At 46.4% G+C, this 24,226-nt stretch overlaps 1 protein-coding gene across 2 annotated transcripts in view; it reads left to right on the top strand.

Moving 5' to 3' along the window:
- Window positions 1-24,226, top strand: part of DDX10 (DEAD-box helicase 10) — a 518,528-nt gene that overhangs the window by 66,192 nt on the left and 428,110 nt on the right. For both annotated transcript variants that reach the window (XM_063951594.1, XM_063951595.1), the window contains exons 7-9: window positions 188-314; window positions 3,312-3,474; window positions 5,054-5,138. In XM_063951594.1, coding sequence (XP_063807664.1) covers window positions 188-314; window positions 3,312-3,474; window positions 5,054-5,138 — 375 coding nt within the window. The remainder of the gene's footprint in view (window positions 1-187; window positions 315-3,311; window positions 3,475-5,053; window positions 5,139-24,226) is intronic.

The raw sequence follows: 24,226 nt of genomic DNA, 5'->3' as shown, positions 1-24,226 counted from the left end.
CGAGTGACGGACGGCCATGCGCCGGCGCATGCGCAGTTCTGACCCGATTGCTACGCTGCGAAAAACTGCAGCGTGCGATCGGGTCTGAATGACCCCCCTACTTTCCTGACTCACTGGTGTGCCCCCGATGACGTGTATGATCATTATGTATTATGTCCATATTAATCTGATTTTCCTTCTGTTCCAGCACCCCCGCGACTCTAGAACAGAACTACGTTGTCTGTGATCTGCCCCAAAAGATCAACCTCTTGTTTTCATTTGTGAGGAACCATCTGAAGAAGAAGTGCATTGTGTTTTTCTCCAGCTGTAAAGAGGTAATTGGGATTGGTCTCGGGTGTGATGGGCCCAGTGGGAATATACGTTAAAGGGAATTTAATATACTATGGGTGGTTTACACCTTTCAGGCAATAAATACACAGCATTATACTATGTAGAAGTTTTCAGGCAGTGTTGTTAAGGTGTCACCGGTATCTCAGGCCGAGAGTTTTGGGAAGACTGTAGAGAACCAGGATTGGCAGAGATGCAGTTATTGTATAAAATGCTGGACTTTATTGATGATCCATTTATACATGAAATAATTTATGGAGGGCTATATTATTTCCATGCCTGATTGTAATCACGTCTCTTCTGTAATATAACGGAGTGAGAATATTGAGAGCAGTGAAATATCCAGGTGTGTCGTTCCATTGTATTCTTAAACCTATAAGTCACCCTCCAGTGTTATTGCAACTAGTAACGGTTCCCAAGATATGTGCTGGGTTACATCAGTCCACCTACTGCTCAGTCCTGCCCCTACTTATCCCCACCCTGCTGTATATACTTAGCCATTCTTGGCGCAGAGCTGCGCGGTCCTCTGGCTAAGGCCTGTCCTGTGGTTGGCTTCCTATGATGCTTGTCCTGGCTCCCACCGTATATGCATGCTGAAGGGGGGACAGACTTTGCCAGATTGATAATAGGCTTTGGTATATTTATATAACAATCTAGGAGTCACTATCTCCACTTTTTAAAACCAGTTTTGAACATTTGCCCTCTATCACCCACACTTGTGTGACTGCCCCCCTCCCCCCAACACTGCCAAAGGCCCCTCATTGTGTCACCCTGCCAAAGTCACATTTGAAAGCAATGTGTGCTTGGACTTTTATATGAAAGTACATTAGTAAGATGGAAGCAGGCCAGAATAGCTAGACCAGTGCTCTCGAGCTCTGTCCATTGGAGCACTAACTGTCAAGGCTTAAGGATATGTGTTCTGGAGCACAGATGGTTAACTCAAAACGACTGAGACACTAATTATGTCACCTGTGCTCAAACATGGGCCCTCATTCCGAGTTGTTCGCTCGCAAGCTGCTTTTAGCAGCATTGCACACGCTAAGCCGTCGCCTACTGGGAGTGAATCTTAGCTTATCAAAATTGCGAACGAAAGATTCTCAAAATTGCGAATAGAAATTTCTAAGCAGTTTCAGTCAGTTTCGTTCCTGGTTTAACGTCACAAACACACCCAGCGTTCGCCCAGACACTCCCCCGTTTCTCCAGCCACTCCCGCGTTTTTCCCAGAAACGGCAGCGTTTTTTCACACACACCCATAAAACGGCCAGTTTCCGCCCAGAAACACCCACTTCCTGTCAATCACACAACGATCACCAGAACGAAGAAAAAACCACGTAATGCCGTGAGTAAAATACCAAACTTCTTAGCAAATTTACTTGGCACAGTCGCAGTGCGAACATTGCGCATGCGCAGTTTGCGGAAAATCGCTTCAATGCGAAGAAAATTACCGAGCGAACAACTCGGAATGAGGGCCGTGGATACTTAAAATCAGGACTAGTAATGTTCCCTGAGGACCGAGTTTGAGAAACATTGAGCTAGATCCTATATCTCAGATGTGCCATCCCAGGTGAGTACAGTCTAAGGTGTGGGGGTGGCTGTATGAGGAGGTGAGAGAAGTGTGAAACCAGAGTACACCAAAGGGTTAATTGCTAGCAGTGAATACTTAGGCCCCCCCCGGAATGTGGAAAGAGTTTACAGTAGTGAAATAAATAGGGAGAACGGGATGCTTTCCTCCTAACTCGCTGTGCGTTTACCATCTGTAACACTCAGGGGGGCAGATGTATTAACCTAGAGAAGTGATAAACCAGTGATATGTGCATGGTGATAAAGGCACCAGCCAATCAGATCCTAACTGTTAATTTACATATTGGAGCTGATTGGCTGGTTCCTTTATCACCTTGCACATATCACTGCTTTATCACTTCCTTATGCCTTCTCCAGGTTAATACATCTGCCCCAGGGATTGAAAGGCGATTTAATATGCAGTCACCGTACATAGGACCTTATACAGAGATGGATGCAGATCGCTGTGTACGCAGCCAGATCTGCGTCCATCTCCTCACATGCTGAGGGCCGCCCAGCACAGGGCAAGGCTGCCCAGTATGTGTGAGGCCGCCTCTAGATGCCGGACACATCGGAACGAAGGTTGACCCCTGTCAGCGCATTTTATTAATCTGAGCGGATGCGCATGACGTAACGCAGCCATCCTGAAAACTGTCACGGCACGTCCCTGTTGCCCCCTCCCCCTCACAGCGCCGCCCCATGGATGGCTGCCCCTGTCAATTACACTGCGGACACATCTTTCCAGGAGGCACCCACAATGTGTGAGGTTGCGCAATGCAGCCAGTTGCATTTCCTCTTGTTTGTGTTTATTCCTCCTGAGAGTTATGCAGTTGCAGAGTCATCCGTAACTGTTTTATCCTTAAACCTGTGCCCTTTGTTCTACGTATAACTGTTTTATCCTTAAACCTGTGCCCTTTGTTCTACGTATAACTGTTTTATCCTTAAATCTGTGCCCTTTGTTCTACGTATAACTGTTTTATCCTTAAACCTGTGCCCTTTGTTCTACGTATAACTGTTTTATCCTTAAACCTGTGCCCTTTGTTCTGTGTGTTACTATTTTTGTGCAGTTTTAAAACTTTAGCTATATTCTCATACAAATATAACTAAACAATAGCCTGCAAAACAGAAAACGTTTCTCAGACAACATAGTCATTTTAAAGGGAAACAATCTACAAACAGTTAGTTCCCCGTTTAGTGTCCTCTATATACAGCAACATTAACCACTGCACCTCCTGAAGTTAAAGGGCATCATAGCAAAATACCCGCCTTCAATATAATAATCTGTAAAGTTCCTTTCTTTCTCCCTTTTGTAACGAGATAGATTTTGTACCTTGGGACCAGGGCAATAAGTAAAATATTACATGGGCTACACTGTTCTACCAGCCTCCGCTATTCATAACACTGCGTGTCATTTCCTCCTGCAGGTTCAGTACTTATTCCGCGCTTTCTGCAGGCTGCGGCCTGGTACCCCTGTATTGGCGCTGCATGGCAAGCAGCAACAGATGAAGAGGATGGAGGTATACAATGACTTTGTGAGGAAAAAGGCGGCTGTTCTTTTCGCTACAGACATTGCGGCTCGTGGGCTAGGTATGTTCGGGTTTCCTGATATGAAGCCAGTACGACAGGGTGGACTGCTGTGCTCCGTCTCTGTAGACTGTAGTTCCAGAATTAATTACTAATTCTACTATGCAAAACATACACGTGTGTGTGTGTATGTGTGCGCCCATCTTAGTACTGCACCTGACACACACACACACACTATAGAGACAGCAAAAACTGTAATCTATTGCCATTGAGATGGGCTCAGGACTTTAAGTCCCTCTGTCTCCCCAACGTTTGAAGGAGGGGCATTACCTCTACAAACTGTTTCCCACCCCCCCCATTGAAATGCTTTCCTGATAATCTGTGTGATCACCAGGCAATACCCCTTGAATTACAGAAAAATCATGTATTCCTGGGATGGGGGAAGGTCTTCCCACCCAAACTGGCATCATTGAAATCATTGGTGCCCATTATAGAAAAAGGAGGTCCCCTTAGCAGTTGCTGTCTGATGATCAGTGGATAGTGTTAAGGGCCCCATACACTAGAACGATAATGCCCAATTTCATCCGATTTCGGGGATTCGGTCCGATATATCGGGTGAAAATCGGGCATTTTGGAGGTGTTTCTGATCCGATCCGATTTCCCGTGAGCATCGGATCGAATCCTCCAGCTTGAATGTGCTGCACTCGTGATATGTCTGACCCCGCAAGCATGGCTGGGATTGCCCAAGCTATATTGTATGCAAAAGGACGGCATACGATGTATCTTGGGCGATCCAGCCGCCCGGGAAGCTGCCGGGGCGATCACCTGCGACATGTCAGACGGACATGTCGCAGAAGTGTATGGGGCCCTTTACGCTGCACTGTGGTAAAACCTATGTTTTCTGTATATGGGGGATGGGCACTACAGTATGTGCCATCTCACCCCCATAATGACACCGGCAACTTTGTGGGCTTTTCCAAATAATATGACCCACTAGTAGCTATTGTCTGGTGATAACCATAACTGAAAACAGAATAAACTGTTTGTTCTACCCAAAAAAACAAGTGGTCCCTCATTTAATGTAGTAGTTTATCTAGTTTATAAAGTGGTATTCCTTGCTGGGCTACCATTTACCTGTACATAGGAAGCATTTAAATTGAAACAGCAAACCGGTGTTAAGTAAATTTGTAAGCATGATGGGGAGGATTTTACTAAGAAAACAGAGCTCAGAGGGGTGTTATAAAGTCTCTCTGCTCACTGCATCATGTGACTATGGTTGTGATGACAATGTACAAAATCTGCAGAATTGTTAATCGTAGAACAACACAAGTATAAAGATATTTACTGAGCAGCTTCTAATGGCCTGCCATTGATTTATGGGATTGCTGCTTTAATCCATGTATAGAGCCAATAACTATTTCAGCGCTTTACAGGGACTGTAATTATTCACACCAAACCCTGCTCCATTGTATATTCTCATCCATAAGCATTAACTTATCAGTCTGTGTTTTGTACTGCTGAAGGAAGGAGGAGAACATGCAAACACTGGAAGAGCATACAAACTCCACACAGATTGCGCCCTGATTGGAATGACCAGAGAAACTGTAAACATTTCACTGTAATTTTGATGTCTTATCCCCAGATTTCCCAGCAGTTGGCTGGGTGCTGCAGCTGGACTGCCCGGAAGATGCCAACACATATATTCACAGAGTTGGGAGAACAGCCAGGTATGTGCCATCTGTTATAAAACTGTATATGTTTCTGCTCATTCTGGGGGCGATGTATCAAACCTTCTGAAGAATGGAGACCTTGCCAATAGCAACCAGTCAGATTGTACCGATCATTTTATAGAATGTACTTTAGAAATGGTAGCTAGAAGCTGATTGGACAACTTCCCCTGCCGATTACAGATTATCATACAGTATAGATAGATGTGTAGATGACCTTTACAGGGGTGGTTCAGTTAGAGGCGAGTTGCCTGACGTGCTATTTTTCCACGTGTAATGTGTCCGCAGTGATGAGACCCACAATAAAGATTGTGCCAGGAGTTGGGTCTTAGTATTACTCCTTTTTACTTGCTCCCCTCAGCAACTTGCATCTAAGTGAATCAGCCCCCCCTATGTCTACACAGTATGGTTCCTCTAAGTCTTCCCTGCATACAGTCTTTAGTTGATGTGGTACTTCTGTCACTTAGAGGTACAGATATAGCCATGCTCCTTGTGGCTGCGATATGGCCTCACGGGCACCTGTTCGCACCCATGCCTTAGTACGTTGGGCTGCGCCAATTGCTGCCCAATGCAATGTCAATTGGGGCACGGGTGCAACTAAAATGCACACCGGAGTGCATGCGCATTGTGGCAAATGAGGTGCATCAGCGCTCAGTTGCAACCACGTTGAGCGTGGATACATCTGTACACCAGCTGTGTGAATTTTGCTATACAAATAAGAACAAAGGTTTAGTCCGTAATTAGTTAATCTGTCTTTCTCCTCGTTTTATGTTTTTAAACCAAAGTTAAATAAAAGGCCAGATCTTTAATTATAGGATGACGTCTGTGGGTCATATTTAAAGGCATTTACCAGCTTCAAAATGTTTTTCTCTTGCGTCGTAGAGGATGCTGGGGACTCCGTAAGGACCATGGGGATAGACGGGCTCCGTAGGAGACATGGGCACTTTAAGAAAGACTTTAGGAATGGGTGTGCACTGGCTCCTCCCTCTATGCCCCTCCTCCAAACCTCAGTTTGATACTGTGCCCAGAGGAGATTGGGTGCATTACAGGGAGCTCTCCTGAGTTTCCTGAAAGAAAGTTTTTTGTTAGGTTTTTTTTATTTTCAGGGAGCCTGCTGGCAACAGACTCCCTGCACCGTGGGACTGAGGAGAGAGAAGCAGACCTACTTCTGTGAGTTTCAAGGCTCTGCTTCTTAGGCTACTGGACACCATTAGCTCCAGAGGGATTGGTACGCAGGTTTCACCCTCGCCGTCCGTCCCAGAGCCGCGCCGCCGTCCTCCTCGCAGAGCCGGAAGATAGAAGCCGGGTGAGTATGAGAAGTAAGAAGACTTCAGAGGCGGCAGAAGACTTCAGATCTTCACTGAGGTAACGCACAGCAGTAAAGCTGTGCGCCATTGCTCCCACACAGCACACACAGGCAGACACTGTAAGGGTGCAGGGTGCAGGGGGGCGCCCTGGGCAGCAATAAACCTCGTTTTCTGGCAAAAATAGATATATACAGCTGGGCACTGTATATATAAAGAGCCCCAGCCAGGTTTTTTTACATATTTGAGCGGGACAGAAGCCCGCCGCCGAGTGGGCGGGGCTTCTTCCTCAGCACTCACCAGCGCCATTTTCTCCACAGCACAGCGCTAAGAGGAAGCTCCCCGGACTCTCTCCTGCTTAACCACGGTGAAAGAGGGTTTTAAAGAAGGGGGGGGGGCACATATTGGCGCAATATACAGATTACAGCGCTATCTAGGTAAACATACTGTGTTTTTTCCTGGGTCATATAGCGCTGGGTGTGTGCTGGCATACTCTCTCTCTGTCTCTCCAAAGGGCCTTGTGGGGGAACTGTCTTCAGATAAGAGGATTCCCTGAGTGTGTGGTGTCGGTACGCGTGTGTCGACATGTCTGAGGTAGAAGGCTTTCCGGGGAGGAGGAGGAGAAAATGAATGTGGTGTCTCCGTCGACAACGCCGACACCTGACTGGATGGATATGTGGAATGTTTTAAGTGCTAATGTAAATTTATTGCACAAAAGATTAGACAAAGCTGAAGCTAGGGAACAGCCAGGGAGTCAACCCATGTCTGTCCCTATGCCGCAGGGACCTTCGGGGTCTCAAAAGCGCTCACTATCCCAAATAGTAGACACCGATACCGACACGGATTCTGACTCCAGTGTCGACTACGATGATGCAAAGTTACAGCCAAAAGTGGCTAAATGTATTCGATATATGATCATTGCAATAAAAGATGTTTTGCATATCACAGAGGAACCCCCTGTCCCTGACACGAGGGTACACATGTATAAGGGAAAGAAACCTGAGGTAACATTTACCCCCTCACATTAGTTGAACGAATTATGTGAAAAAGCTTACAAATCTCCAGACAAAAAACTGCAGATTCCCAAAAGGATTCTTATGGCGTATCCTTTCCCAGCAACGGACAGGATACGGTGGGAATCCTTCCCTAGGGTAGACAAAGCATTGACACGCTTATTCAAAAAGGTAGTGCTGCCATCCCAAGATACGGCTACCCTCAGGGATCCTGCTGACCGGAAGCAGGAGGTTACCTTGAAGTCCATTTACACACATTCTGGTACCTTACTCAGACCGGCAATTGCGTCGGCCTGGGTTTGTAGCGCTGTAGCAGCATGGACAGATACCTTATCAGCGGAGATTGAGACCCTTGATAAGGATACCATTTTATTGACCCTAGGGCATATAAAAGATGCTGTCTTATATATGAGAGATGCTCAAAGAGACATTAGTCTATTGGGTTCTAGAATCAACGCTATGTCGATTTCTGCTAGACGAGTCCTATGGACCCGGCAATGGACAGGTGATGCCGACTCAAAGAGGCATATGGAGGTTTTACCTTACAAGGGTGAGGAATTGTTTGGGGCAGGTCTCTCGGACCTGGTCTCCACAGCTACAGCTGGTAAATCAAATTTTTTGCCTTATATTCCCTCACAGCCTAAGAAAGCGCCACATTATCAAATGCAGTCCTTTCGATCACAAAGAAACAAGAAAGTACGAGGCGCGTCCTTTCTTGCCAGAGGTAAGGGCAGAGGAAAAAAGCTGCACAACACAGCTAGTTCCCAGGAACAGAAGTCCTCCCCGGCCTCTACAAAATCCACCGCATGACGCTGGGGCTCCGCTAAAGGAGTTTGCCCCAGTGGGGACACGTCTTCGAGTTTTCAGCCACATCTGGGTTCACTCACAGGTGGATCCCTGGGCAATGGAAATTGTTTCTCTCAGGGTTACAAGCTGGAATTCGAAGAGGTGCCTCCTCCCCGGTTTTTCAAATCGGCCCTACCAGCTTCTCCCCGGAACGGGAGATCGTGTTAAATGCAATTCACAAATTGTATCTTCAACAGGTGGTGGTCAAGGTTCCCCTGCTTTAACAAGGGAAGGGATATTACTCAACCCTGTTTGTAGTCCCGAAACCGGACGGTTCGGTCGTCAGACCCATTTTAAATTTAATCCCTGAACCTATACTTGAAAAGGTTCAAGTTCAAGATGGAATCGCTAAGAGCGGCCATCGCCAGCTTGGAAGGGGGGGATTTTATGGTATCTCTGGACATAAAGGATGCATACCTTCATGTTCCCATTTATCCACCTCATCAGGCGTACCTGAGATTTGCGGTACAGGATTGTCATTACCAATTTCAGACGTTGCCGTTTGGACTTTCCACGGCCCCGAGGATTTTCACCAAGGTAATGGCAGAAATGATGGTGCTCCTGCGCAAGCAAGGTGTCACAATTATCCCGTACTTGGACGATCTCCTCATAAAAGCGAGATCAAGAGAGCAGTTGCTGAACAGCATCTCACTTTCACTGAAGGTGTTGCAGCAACACGGCTGGGTTCTCAATATCCCGAAGTCGCAGCTGGTTTCTACGACTCATCTGACCTTCTTGGGCATGATTCTGGATACAGACCAGAAAAGGGGTTATCTTCCGATAGAAAAAGCTCAGGAACTCATGACTCTGGTCAGGAACCTATTGAAGCCAAAACAGGTGTCAGTGCATCACTGCACTCGAGTCCTGGGAAAGATGGTGGCAGCATACGAAGCCATTCCCTTCGGCAGGTTCCATGCGAGGACTTTCCAATGGGACCTACTGGACAAGTGGTCCGGGTCACATCTACAAATTCATCAGTTGATCACCCTGTCCCCCAGAGCCAGGGTATCTCTCCTGTGGTGGCTGCAGAGTGCTCACCTTCTAGAAGGCCGCAGGTTCGGCATTCAGGACTGGATCCTGGTGACCACGGACGTGAGCCTCCGAGGGTGGGGAGCAGTCACACAGGGAAGACATTTTCAAGGTCTGTGGTCAAGTCAAGAGACTTGTCTTCACATCAACATCCTGGAACTGAGGGCCATATACAACGCCCTACATCAAGCGGAGACCTTACTTCGCGACCAACCAGTACTGATACAGTCAGATAACATCACCGCAGTGGCTCATGTAAACCGCCTAGGCATCACAAGGAGCAGAGTGGCAATGGCGGAAGCCACCAGGATTCTTCGCTGGGCGGAAAATCATGTAAGCGCACTGTCAGCGGTGTTCATTCCAGGAGTGGACAACTGGGAAGCAGACTTCCTCAGTAGACACAACCTGCATCCTGGAGAGTGGGGACTACATCAGTAAGTTTTCGCACAGATTGCAAGTCAGTGGGGACTGCCCCAGATAGACATGATGGCGTCCCGCCTCAACAAAAAGCTACAGAGGTATTGCGCCAGATCAAAAGACCCTCAGGCGGTAGCTGTAGACGCCCTAGTGACACCGTGGGTGTTCCAGTCGGTCTATGTGTTTCCTCCTCTTCCTCTCATACCCAAGGTGTTGAGAATTATAAGAAAAAGAGGAGTGAGAACAATTCTCATTGTTCCAGATTGGCCACGAAGGACCTGGTATCCGGATCTGCTGGAAATGCTCACAGAAGATCCGTGGCCTCTTCCTCTACGGCAGGACCTGTTGCAACAGGGGCCCTGTCTGTTCCAAGACTTACCGCGGCTGCGTTTGACGGCGTGGCGGTTGAACGCAGGATCCTAGCGGAAAAAGGCATTCCGGATGAGGTCATTCCTACGCTGATAAAGGCTAGGAAGGATGTGACAGCTAAACATTATCACCGTATATGGCGAAAATATGTTTCTTGGTGTGAGGCCAGGAATGCTCCTACGGAAGAATTCCATCTGGGCCGTTTCCTTCACTTCCTACAAACTGGAGTGAATTTGGGCCTAAAATTAGGCTCTATTAAGGTTCAGATTTCGGCCTTATCCATTTTCTTTCAAAAAGAATTGGCTTCTCTCCCAGAAGTACAGACTTTTGTGAAGGGAGTGCTGCATATTCAGCCTCCTTTTATACCTCCGGTGGCGCCTTAGCGTGGTGTTGAGTTTCCTTAAGTCGCACTGGTTTGAACCACTTCAACTGGTGGAGTTAAAATATCTCACTTGGAAGGTGGTCATGTTACTAGCCTTGGCTTCGGCTAGGCGAGTGTCGGAATTGGCGGCTTTGTCTCATAAAAGCCCCTATCTGGTTTTCCATATGGATAGAGCGGAATTGCGGACCCGTCCTCAATTCTTGCCTAAGGTGGTGTCATCTTTTCATATGAACCAACCTATTGTGGTGCCTGTGGCGACGCGATACTTGGAGGATTCCGAGTCCCTTGATGTAGTCAGGGCTTTGAAAATTTAAGTGGCCAGAACGGCTAGAGTCAGAAAAATAGAAGCACTGTTTGTCCTGTATGCAGCCAACAAGGTTGGCGCTTCTGCTTCAAAGCAGACTATTGCTCGCTGGATCTGTAACACGATTAAGCAGGCACATGCGACGGCTGGATTGCCGTTACCAAAATCGGTCAAGGCCAATTCCACTAGGAAGGTGGGCTCATCTTGGGCGACTGCCCGAGGGGTCTCGGCACTACAGCTGTGCCGAGCTGCTACTTGGTCGGGTTCAAACACCTTTGCAAAGTTCTATAAGTTTAATACCCTGGCTGAGGAGGATCTCCTGTTTGCTCAATCGGTGCTGCAGAGTCATCCGCACTCTCCCTCCCGTTTGGGAGCTTTGGTATAATCCCCATGGTCCTTACGGAGTCCCCAGCATCCTCTAGGATGTAAGAGAAAATAAGATTTTAAACCTACCGGTAAATCTTTTTCTCGTAGTCCGTAGAGGATGCTGGGCGCCCGTCCCAAGTGCGGACTACTTCTGCAAGACTTGTATATAGTTTTGCTTACATAAGGGTTATGTTATAGTTTCATTGGTCTACGACTGATGCTATGTTGTTTTTTCATACTGTTAACTGGTTAGTTTATCACAAGTTATACGGTGTGATTGGTGTGGGCTGGTATGAATCTTGCCCTTAGATTAACAAAAATCCTTTCCTCGTACTGTCCGTCTCCTCTGGGCACAGTTTCTCTAAGTGAGGTCTGGAGGAGGGGCATAGAGGGAGGAGCCAGTGCACACCCATTCCTAAAGTCTTTCTTAAAGTGCCCATGTCTCCTGCGGAGCCCGTCTATCCCCATGGTCCTTACGGAGTCCCCAGCATCCTCTACGGACTACGAGAAAAAGATTTACCGGTAGGTTTAAAATCTTATTTTTTTTGTAAAACGCAAAAAATTCTCTGTCACGTGACCTGGAGATTACGTCATGTGGGGGTGTAGCATAAGCTGGTAACACATCAGCTGTTGGTGATCTGAGAGGGAAAACTGGTCTTGTGTTTTTGAGTTTTGTTGGGGGTGAGGGGGGGGGGTTGCTACTTAAAAATCATTTTAGGGAGATTGTGAAAGCAACACTTACGAGTGCTGTGGTACAGTGGGCATGTACAGCTCCGCCTGAGCACTGTTGCCCAGTAAAATCTACTTGTTGACGAAAACACACTGATACTTATCTGATTTCTTTTTTTTCAAGTGTGTAACAGCTACATAATGGGGCTAAGGTGCAATCGGGGAGATTGCTAGATTCTTGAGGGAGTTGGGGAGATCGCTACTGTTTCAGGGAGTCTCCCTTACATTCAGAGAGAGTTGGCAAATGTGTGTTTATAGTTGATATACTTGATATGTGTAAGGTATTAGACTGCCGGATGAAAGTTAAATGACTGAAATAACAAAGTACTGAAAATATGACCAGCAACTGTTTAAAAGATCTTAAATTTTTCACTGAACATTGAGGTTTATGGACCTCACAACGTGTGATAACTTAAGGTGATGAAGGGTAACTATAGCCTGATTTCGGCACTTCTTCCCACCCTATGAGCATTACAGCCTTATCGCCATTGTTCGCACATGATATGTGAGCTGGATTACATTTTAATAGCTGCTGCTAATGGAGCCTGCTAAGACTTCAATGAAAGTTTCATGGACCAAGAGAGTATTTAATTGTCCCACATAAAAACCTTAATTAATGATCAGCATTAATTAGCGCTCGCCGTTATCTACTGTCATTATAACCATTCGCTAAGCCTGTCTCAGTGTGGTTTGTGGGAATGCAGCTGGGCTCAATCACTGGGCTGCATAGATAGTAAATGTATCAATACGCCTGCCGTTACTTATGCTTACCGTCAGATTTCATTTACGTCGGACGCTTTCACTGTGGCGCTAGCAGAATTGGATTTCTGGAAGAGAAATGGCTTTATTTAGCAGATGGGAGCAGCGTCGGGGATTGGCAGGAATGCAGTCACAGGCTCAGCTGCCTCCTAATCTGGATCCGTCTTGTGCTTTTGTGATTTTTCAGGTCTTTTCAAGCCTCTGTTTGTAGAATAAACTCATTGGACAGCCAGTTTTAGATCCCAGGGGTCATCTGGTCATCTTTCATGTGAATTGGGGTTCAGTATTTTGTAGTAATATTTCAAATGTGCCCCTTGCTTATAAACAAGGATGGTGAGCCATCAATTTCCTGGGAATCGGCGACATCACGGACGCATAAGGGATGGTAGCAAAGCAAAAAAGAGCGAGTGTCTTTGCACTTTGGTAAAACCATGCTGCACTGCATATGGGGCTTATAAGTAGCTCATCTGTCCATTGCTGATAATTATTCTTAGATATTTATTTCAATTAAGAACACTGATCTTTTCTGTGTAAATACATTTATTCTTAAAGTGTGTTGATGATGATAATAATAATAATTTATTACCATCATCATGTAGATCGCGCCACAAGGGATCTGCAGGGCCCAATTACAGAGTACATAAATTAAAAATCAAAACGGGACAATAGTGACTTAAAGTTGAAGACAATATAGGACAAGTACAGGGTACGAAACACTGACATAAGTATCAGAGTGGCAGAAAATCACGGGATTAGCTGCCGTCGAGGATGGTTTAAGTAAAAGAAGGATAGGCACAAGAGGGGTGAGGGCCCTGCTCGTGAGAACTTACATTCTAAAGGGTGTTTGTTTACAGATTATTTTAAATCCCGCGTTGTATCTTCAGTTGTGTTTATTCCAGCTCTTGTGTCACTAGGGGGCAGCAACAGCTAAAGTTGTACATTACCCTGTGAGGGTTGCTTTTGATTTTTGTCCCCAGTCTGTATTTATGTCTGGTAGAAAAGTGCCACAGTCACCACAGTTATATATTTCGCTGTTAGCTCCTCTCTCTCCGGAGAGACTGCTCTTTGCAGTGCTTGGCGCTATACTGTACATCCTACTATGTACTAGCTGCATGGGATGATCACATTACAGCCCAGCACGGAGAGATTTAATGTCAGATACACAAGTCATCAGATATAATAGCCTGCAACTTGTACATTCACTTGAAATGTGACCGAAAAAAGAGTTCTAGATTAAAAGTCCTTCTGGCCAGAGAGATTGCATTGACTTGCATGTGTTGTCTGTCAGGGCAGAACATAACCGAAAGCCACTTTAAGCACATGTATTACCTTGTCCTGAAAGTTTTGTTGACAGTCATTATGTAGACAGTATAATGTCAACAGTCACAAAATGCCGACGTGTTCAGAATGTCAACAACCACAATGGCAACTTGCAGTATGTTGACATGTTCAAATTGTCAACTAGTACATAAGGTCATTAATCGGGACAAAGTTCCGGTGCCTTCTAAATTACATTGAATAGGAACAGTGTTACCATTATAAATACATACAACAGCGACACTCGGGGAAGGGGGGGAATGGGATTTTGGTACTTACCAAATAAATCCTTTTTCTTTGAATCCACAGGGGGCACTGGAGTACTCTTGGGATATGGACGGGGCGTTAGCAGGGATAGGCACATTTTAAATATTTAAATTAGTAACCCTCAACCCCCTCCATACTGCCAAGGTAGCTTAGTGTTTTTTACTGAGCTGAACAGGAGCGATAGAGAGGATGGACAATGGAGAATAACATATAACATTATAACATAACCGACAACTACAAAGTTGACTCCTAACATAATGGACAACTAGAAGTTGACACAACAATAGATAACAATCACTGTAATATTTCAACAAGTCGTTGAGAATGTGTTACCATAAGATAAGAACTATTGAACTTACTACAAACCAGGTAAAACTGCTCTGGGTGGGCGTCCAGTGCCCCCTGTGGATTCAAAGAAAAGGATTTATCTGGTAAATACCAAAATCCCAGTAATCCCATTTTCTTTTTCATCCACTAGGGGTCACTGGAGTACTCTTGGGACGTACCAAAGTGCTGCCGTCTGTCGGAGAGACGGCAGTTTTCGACTTTTTTAGGTCGGAAGGGGTTTCGACCTATTCAATATACCCCAAAAGTATCCGACAAGTCGGGGAAATCGACTTGTCGGAAAGCAGGGGGATCAGCGAAATAGCCACGATCCGCATGCTTCTGTTGGAAACGGGGCCAAATCCGACAGGTTTTGGCCCCCTTTCCGACAATCTCAATCTGACTTTAAAAAAAAGTCTGATTGAGATGAGGGACCTGAGAGGAGAGCAGGAGCGGTCGCTCCTGATTGGCTGCTGGTCTGCGGCAGATTTGAAATAGTAGCGCCGCTGTCATAGGAGCCTCAGTGCCGCCGACCACAGCCGCCTCCTCATTGCACTGCTGCCGCCATCTGCCTCCTCCTCTGCTACACCGCCGCCGCCCACAGTCCTTCTCTGCACCATACCGACCACAGCCTCCTCATCCACCACACCACAGACCACAGCATCCTCAGCACCACCGCTGCTAAATAGGTAATCTTACCCTGCTGCCTTTCTCTCTTCCTAGCCTCTACTGTATGCCCTTGCTGTCCCTCTCTTTCACTCTCCCTGTCCCTATGTCCCTACTGTCACTCTCCCTGTCCCTATGTCCCTGCTGTCACTTTCCCTGTCCCTCTGTTACTCTCCCTGTCCCTATGTCCATGCTGTCACTTTCCCTGTCCCTCTGTTACTCTCCCTGTCCCTATGTCCATGCTGTCACTTTCCCTGTCCCTCTGTTACTCTCCCTGTCCCTATGTCCATGCTGTCACTTTCCCTGTCCCTCTGTTACTCTCCCTGTCCCTATATCCCTGCTGTCACTTTCCCTGTCCCTCTGTTACTCTCCCTGTTCCTATGTCCATGCTGTCACTTTCCCTGTCCCTCTGTTACTCTCCCTGTCCCTATGTCCCTGCTGTCACTTTCCCTGTCCCTCTGTTACTCTCCCTGTCCCTATATCCCTGCTGTCACTTTCCCTGTCCCTCTGTTACTCTCTCTGTCCCTATATCCCTGCTGTCACTTTCCCTGTCCCTCTGTTACTCTCCCTGTCCCTATATCCCTGCTGTCACTTTCCCTGTCCCTCTGTTACTCTCCCTGTCCCTATATCCCTGCTGTCACTCTCCCTGTCCCTCTGTTACTCTCCCTGTCCCTATATCCCTGCTGTCACTCTCCCTGAATTTGAATGTGGCATAATGTGAATTTCAGCTCATTCTGTATGCTATAATGTGAATTTCGGCTCATACCGTGTGGTATAATGTGAAAGGGGCACCAGTACTAGATAGTATAAGGGGTCCTACTATTGTGGTGTGTAAGGGGTATATGGTGTGGTAAACTAATCCTGAAGGACACGGCCCATTTTGAGCTACCACATCCACTTTTCCGGAGCGTGCATAATTGTAACACCTTCACTTTTCCATACCCCCACTTCAAAATTTCCATTTCAACAACTAATATATATATGTGTGTGTATGTATGCATAAATGTGTGTGTGTGTGTGTGTGTATGTATGTATGTATGTATGTGTGTATGTATATATATATATATATATATACACACAAACACACACTCACACTCACCACTCGTGGGGTGCATGTAGCCCATGGCCACTTACTTAAATATATACAAACAGAAAATTCAGCACTCATCATAGCAAGCTCACTTGATAAGTGAGCTTGCTATGGTGAGTGCTGAATTTTCCGTTTGTGCGTCTGTATGTGTGTGTGTGTGTGTGTGTGTGTGTGTATGTATGTATGTATGTAAGTGTATGTATATATATATATATATATATATATATATATATATACACATATATATATATACACATACATATATATATATATATATATATATATATACACACATATATATATATATATATATATATATATATATATATACATATATATATAATTCCTAATAGTGTGTATTAAAATCTACCCCTTGTGTAACGCTGCGTATCATGCCTGTGTATGGAATTATCACCAAAGAAGCAGCAGATCTCCCCCCCCCTCATTTTGGAATTCTGTGTTTCTGGGTAAAAGGTCCCATATATGCAGATGGTTGGTCCTAAACTGGTAAAATTAATGCTCTGCTTCTGGAATTGCTAAGAGAAGTTCTGGACTCTGGTCAGCCAGTGTTGCCAGGCTGTGTTGTTGGGTGGTAGTTGGATGACTGTACTACTTGCCATGATGGGCAATCAGCAGTAAGAGCGGTGTAATCGGGTTTGGTACGTTTTCCCAGCGGCGACCGTCCTTACGGTCACAATACCGGCTGAATATTGTAACCCTAACAGTCCCATCACACAGCCTAACCTTTCCCCTAGTGTCTAACCCTAATACTCACCGTCTGGATTTGTCCGTATTTTCACCATCGGGATTCCGCAGCCGGTATTGATCCTGACTATATCCCATGTAATCAGCCCAGTCTGCCTGTGTTTGGGTTTTATACAATTAGTGATAACTTTAAACATACCTTTTATATTTGTGCTAGGTTATTTTCTTTTTTCATCGGCTTCATAATTACACTTTATTGGCATCGTTGACCATAATTTACATTTGCTTAAATTATCTTAGTAGTGACGCCAGACGAAATTTGGAAAAGATTAACGGCCCTCTTGCCCCTTTGTCTGTCTGTTGTTACCCAGTCTGGTATTATTATTGTTTTGTTCCCAGCTATAAAGCGCAATGGAATATGCTGGCGCTATATAAATAACTGTTAATATATACTAATAAATGTGCCAGAACAAGCTTTTATTTTATGTCTGCGGTGTCTCTGTGTTGGCTTAAGTTCTTTCACCTTGTTATTCATGTAAAAGTCAAGCTGGTGTTTCTTCCCTTTTCTATAATCTGACCACTGGGGGGCACTGTTCCATCGCAGTCTATAAGCATTCTTCCTTGGCTGATCAAACCGCTTTCATTCATTGATAAATGCAACTGTATAATGAAACGAATGAATTATAGCCAACTGCCTTCTGGTTGATGGGGCATTCCGGTTAATGGCAGGGGTTTCTTATGCACTTTACCATTCATTGCATGAGATATGTTTGTTCCAATGTAAAAACTTATCTTGACAATTTAGAAAAAAACAAACCAATACACTCTCTCTCTCTCTATTAGAAGAAGGGGGGGGGGGTTCAAATCCCCACCCCTAAATTCCCCACCCCTAAATTCCCCCAGCACACTAAAAATTACCTGTAACCATACCTGTACCTATCTGGTAATAGAAATTCAGAGAATTAGTCACACATGTTATGTGTGACTAATTCTCTGAATTTCTATTACCAGATAGGTTCAGGTATGGTTACAGGTAATTTCTCTTACGTCCTAGAGGATGCTGGGGACTCCGTAAGGACCATGGGGTATAGACGGGCTCCGCAGGAGACATGGGCACTCTAAAGACTTTAGAATGGGTGTGCACTGGCTCCTCCCTCTATGCCCCTCCTCTAGACCTCAGTTAGATCCTGTGCCCAGAGGAGACTGGGTGCACTGCAGGGGAGCTCTACTGAGTTTCTCTGAAAAATACTTTTTGTTAGGTTTTTTATTTTCAGGGAGCACTGCTGGCAACAGGCTCCCTGCATCGTGGGACTGAGGGGAGAGAAGCAGACCTACTTAAATGATAGGCTCTGCTTCTTAGGCTACTGGACACCATTAGCTCCAGAGGGTCGGAACGCAGGTCTCACCCTCGCCGTTCGTCCCGGAGTTGCGCCGCCGTCCTCCTCACAGAGCCGGAAGATAGAAGCCGGGTGAGTATTAAGAAGAAAGAAGACTTCAAAGGCGGCAGAAGACTTCAGATCTTCACTGAGGTAACGCTGCGCGCCATTGCTCCCACTCATATACACACAGCGGGCACTGTAAGGGTGCAGGGCGCAGGGGGGGCGCCCTGGGCAACAATATTAACCTCAAGGGACACTGGCAAAGAGATTAGACTCAGCAGAGGTGGTGTATTGAAAACCCCCCGCCAGTATAAATAATTTGAGCGGGACCGAAGCCTGCCGATGAGGGGGCGGAGCTTGATCCTCCTGCACTAACCAGCGCCATTTTCTCCACAGCACACTGCAGAGAAGCTGGCTCCCCGGACTCTCCCCTGCTGAACACTTACAGAGGGCAAAAAAGAGGGGGGGGGCACATTTAATTGGCGCAGTGAGTGTATTTATATATTTATATAAAAGCACTGTACTAACTGGGATTTTATTCCGGTGGCGCTGGGTGTGTGCTGGCATACTCTCTCTCTCTGTCTCTCCAAAGGGCCTTATTGGGGGACTGTCTCCATATAGATATATCCCTGAGTGTGTGGGGGTGTCGGTACGTGTGTGTCGACATGTCTGAAGCGGAAGGCTCATCTAAGGAGGAGGTGGAGCAGATGATTGTGGTGTCTCCGTCGGCAACGCCGACACCTGATTGGTTGGATATGTGGAATGTTTTAAATGCAAATGTGTCTTTATTACATAAGAGATTGGACAAAGCAGAGTCCAGGGATAAGACAGGGAGTCAATCCATGGCTTTGACTGTGTCACGGGGCCCTTCAGGGTCTCAGAAACGTCCCCTGTCCCAGGTAGCAGACACTGATACCGACACGGATTCTGACTCCAGTGTCGACTACGATGATGCGAGGTTACACCCAAGGGTGGCCAAAAGTATTCATTATATGATTATGGCAATAAAAGATGTTTTACATATCACAGATGACCCCTCTGTCCCTGACACGAGGGTATGCATGTTTAAGGAAAAGAAACCTGAGGTAACCTTTCCCCTATCTCATGAGCTGAACACGTTATTTGAAAAGGCTTGGGAAACTCCAGACAAGAAACTGCAGATTCCCAAGAGAATTCTTATGGCGTATCCATTCCCTGCACAGGACAGGTTACGGTGGGAATCCTCACCCAGGGTGGACAAGGCTTTAACACGCTTGTCCAAAAAGGTGGCGCTACCGTCTCCAGACACGGCAGCCCTCAAGGATCCTGCTGATCGCAGACAGGAAACTACCTTAAAATCGATTTATGCACATACGGGTGCCTTGCTCAGACCGGCAATAGCGTTGGCTTGGGTTTGTAGCGCTGTAGCAGCTTGGGCAGATACCTTGTCAGCTGACATTGATTCCCTAGATAGGGATAGCATTTTATTGACCTTGGGTCATATTAAAGACGCAGTCTCTTATATATGAGAGACGCTTTGAGAGACGTTGGACTGTTGGGTTCAAGAGCCAACGCCATGGCGATTTCTGCTAGGCGAGCCCTGTGGACCCGCCAATGGACGGGTGATGCCAACTCAAAGAGACATATGGAAGTTTTGCCTTACAAGGGTGAGTTTTTATTTGGGGAAGGTCTCGTGGACCTGGTTTCCACAGCTACCGCGGGTAAATCTACTTTTTTACCTTATGTTTCCCCACAGCAGTAGAAAACACCACAATATCAGATGCAGTCCTTTCGGTCGCAAAAGTCCAGAAGAGGTCGGGGCTCTTCCTTCCTCGCCAGAGGTAAGGGAAGAGGGGAAAAACTGCCTGCTACGGCTAGTTCCCAGGAGCAGAAGTCCTCCCCGGCTTCTACTAAATCCTCCGCATGACGCTGGGGCTCCACTGAGGGAGTCCGCCCCGGTGGGGGGCACGTCTTCGACTCTTCAGCCACGTCTGGGTTCAATCAGACGTGGATCCTTGGGCGATGGAAATTGTATCCCAAGTATACAAGCTGCAATTCGAAGAGGTGCCTCCGCGCCGATTTTTCAAATCGGCTTTACCAGCTTCTCCTTCAGAGAGGGAGATAGTTTTAGCTGCAATTCAAAAGCTGTATCAACAGCAAGTGATTGTCAAGGTTCCCCTAGTTCAACAGGGGAAGGGGTACTATTCAACCCTGTTTGTGGTTCCGAAACCGGATGGCTCAGTCAGGCCCATTCTAAACCTAAAATCCCTAAACCTGTACTTGAAAAAGTTCAAATTCAAGATGGAATCGCTCCGGCTGTTATCTCCAGCCTGGAAGGGGGGGATTTTATGGTGTCTCTAGACATAAAGGATGCATACCTTCATGTCCCCATATATCCCCCTTATCAGGCGTACCTGAGATTCGCTGTACAGGACTGTCATTACCAGTTTCAGACGTTGCCGTTTGGGCTTTCCACGGCCCCCGAGGATTTTCACCAAGGTAATGGTGGAAATGATGGTGCTCCTGCGCAGGCAGGGAGTCACAATTATCCCATACTTGGATGATCTCCTGATTAAAAGCAAAATCGAGAGATCAGTTGCTGAAAAGCGTGTCGCTCTCCCTGAGAGTGCTGCAGCAACATGGCTGGATTCTAGATCTACCAAAGTCACAGTTGGTTCCAACGGCTCGGCTATCTTTCTTAGGCATGATTCTGGACACGGAAAAAAAGAGGGTTTTTCTCCCTATGGAAAAAGCCCAGGAACTCCAGAACATGGTCAGGGACCTGTTAAAACAGAAAAGAGTGTCAGTCCATCAATGCACTCGAGTACTGGGAAAAATGGTGGCGACCTACGAGGCCATCCCCTTCGGACATTTCAGTGGGACCTTCTGGACAAGTGGTCAAGGTCCCATCTTCAAATTCATCAGAAAATAAGCCTGTCCCCCAGGGCTAGGGTGTCTTTCCTGTGGTGGCTGCAGAGTGCTCACCTTCTAGAGCAGGCATTCCCAACCACGGTCCTCAAGGCACACCAACAGTGCAGGTTTTAGTGATATCCAGGCTGCAGCACAGATGGTTAAATCAAAATAACTGAGCTACTAATTAGGTCACCTGTGCTGAAGCCTGGATATCACTAAAACCTGCACTGTTGGTGTGCCTTGAGGACCGCGGTTGGGAATGCCTGTTCTAGAGGGTCGCAGGTTCGGCATTCAAGACTGGGTTCTGGTGACCACGGACGCGAGCCTCCAAGGATGGGGAGCAGTCACACAAGGAAGAAATTTTCAGGGAACATGGTCAAGCCAGGAGGCTTGTCTACACATCAACATACTGGAATTAAGGGCCATATACAACAGCCTACGACAAGCGGAGAATCTACTTCGCGACCTATCGGTTCTGATTCAATCAGACAACGTCACAGCCGTGGCTCATGTAAACCGCTAAGGCGGGACAAGGAGCAGAGTGGCAATGGCGGAAGCCACAAGGATTCTGCGCTGCGCGGAAAATCACGTAAGCGCTCTATCAGCAGTCTTCATTCCGGGAGTGGACAACTGGGAAGCACACTTCCTCAGCAGACATGATCTCCATCCAGGAGAGTGGGGACTTCATCAAGAAGATTTTGCAGAGATAACAAGTCTTTGGGGACTTCCTCAAATAGACATGATGGCGTCACGCCTCAACAAGAAGCTTTGGAGGTATTGTGCCAGGTCGAGGAACCCTCAGGCAGTAGCGGTAGACGCCCTGGTGACACCATGGGTGTTTCAGTCGGTCTATGTATTCCCTCCTCTTCCTCTCATCTCCAAAATATTGAGAATCATAAGAAGAAAAGGAGTGCAGACAATACTCATTGTTCCAGATTGGCCTCGAAGGGCCTGGTATTCAGATCTTCAGGAGATGCTCACAGAAGATCCATGGCCTCTTCCTCTCAGAGAGGAACTGTTGCAGCTGGGGCCCTGCGTGTTCCAAGACTTACCGCAGTTACGTTTAACGGCATGGCGGTTGAACACCAAATCCTAGCGGGGAAAGCTATTCCGGAAGAAGTCATCCCTACTCTGATTAAGGCTAAGAAGAAGGTGACGGCGAAACATTATCACCGCATCTGGAGGAAGTACGTTTCTTGGTGTGAAGCCAAGAATGCTCCTACGGAAGATTTACACCTGGGCCGTTTTCTCCACTTCCTACAGACAGGAGTGGATATGGGCCTGAAGTTAGGCTCCATTAAGGTACAGATTTCGGCCCTATCTATATTCTTTCAGAAGGAATTGGCTTCTCTCCCAGAAGTCCAGACTTTTTTGTAAAGGGAGTGCTGCACATCCAGCCTCCTTTTGTGCCCCCAGTGGCACCATGGGACCTTAACGTGGTGTTACAGTTCCTTAAGTCACACTGGTTTGAACCTCTTCAGACAGTTGAGTTGAAATTTCTCACTTGGAAAGTGGTCATGTTGTTGGCCTTGGCATCTGCAAGGCGGGTGTCCGAGTTGGCGGCTTTGTCTCACAAGAGCCCCTATCTGATTTTCCATGTGGATAGAGCAGAATTGAGGACTCGCCCTCAATTTTTGCCTAAGGTGGTTTCATCTTTTCATATGAACCAACCTATTGTGGTGCCTGTGACTTGGAGGATTCCAAGTCCCTTTATGTAGTCAGGGCCTTAAAGATTTATGTAGCCAGGACGGCTCGGATTAGGAAAACAGAGGCACTGTTTGTCCTGTATGCAGCCAACAAGGTTGGCGCTCCTGCTTCTAAGCAGACTATTGCTCGCTGGATCTGTAACACGATTCAGCAGGCTCATTCTACGGCTGGATTGCCGGTACCAAATTCGGTAAAGGCCCATTCCACTAGGAAGGTGGGCTCTGCTTGGGTGGCTGCCCGCGGTGTCTCGGCATTACAACTTTGCCGAGCAGCTACTTGGTCGGGTTCAAACACTTTTGCTAAATTCTACAAGTTTGATACCCTGGCTGAGGAGGACCTCTTGCTCAATCGGTGCTGCAGAGTCATCCGCACTCTCCCGCCCGGTCTGGTGCTTTGGTTTAATCCCCATGGTCCTTACGGAGTCCCCAGCATCCTCTAGGACGTAAGAGAAAATAAGATTTTAAACCTACCGGTAAATCTTTTTCTCCTAGTCCGTAGAGGATGCTGGGTGCCCGTCCCAGTGTGGACTAAATTCTGCAAGACTTGTATATAGTTTTTGCTTGCATAAGGGTTATGTTACAGTTCTGATCAGTCTCGGGCTGATGCTGTTTTGTTTCATACTGTTAACTGGTTCGTATATTCCATGTTATACGGTGTGGATGGTGTGGGCTGTTATGTATCTTGCCCTTAGATTAACAAAAATCCTTTCCTCGTACTGTCAGTCTCCTCTGGGCACAGTTTCTCTAACTAAGGTCTAGAGGAGGGGCATAGAGGGAGGAGCCAGTGCACACCCATTCTAAAGTCTTTAGAGTGCCCATGTCTCCTGCGGAGCCCGTCTATACCCCATGGTCCTTACGGAGTCCCCAGCATCCTCTACGGACTAGGAGTAAAAGATTTACCAGTAGGTTTAAAATCTTATTTTTTAGTGTGCTGGGGGAATTTAGGGGTGGGGATTTGCACCCCCCCCCTTTCTGTCTATTGTTTGTCTGTGACCCCTCCCCCTTTCCAGCACCTGATATATAATTATCTCCAGGCATGACCGAGCAACTGCCATTGTTTGTCTGTGTATATATGTATATATATATATATATATATATATATATATATATATATATATATATATGTGTATGTGTATGTATATATATATATATATATATATATATATATATATAATATTTATTTTAGACGTAATGGTTTCTATGCGATGGTAGAACTTTAATATT

The sequence above is a fragment of the Pseudophryne corroboree genome, chromosome 2 (genome assembly GCF_028390025.1).
Source record: "Pseudophryne corroboree isolate aPseCor3 chromosome 2, aPseCor3.hap2, whole genome shotgun sequence".
In the NCBI taxonomy this organism is placed as follows: domain Eukaryota; kingdom Metazoa; phylum Chordata; class Amphibia; order Anura; family Myobatrachidae; genus Pseudophryne; species Pseudophryne corroboree.
The sequence above is the reverse complement of the archived record's forward strand: the minus strand, read 5'-3'. Positions and strand labels throughout refer to the sequence as shown.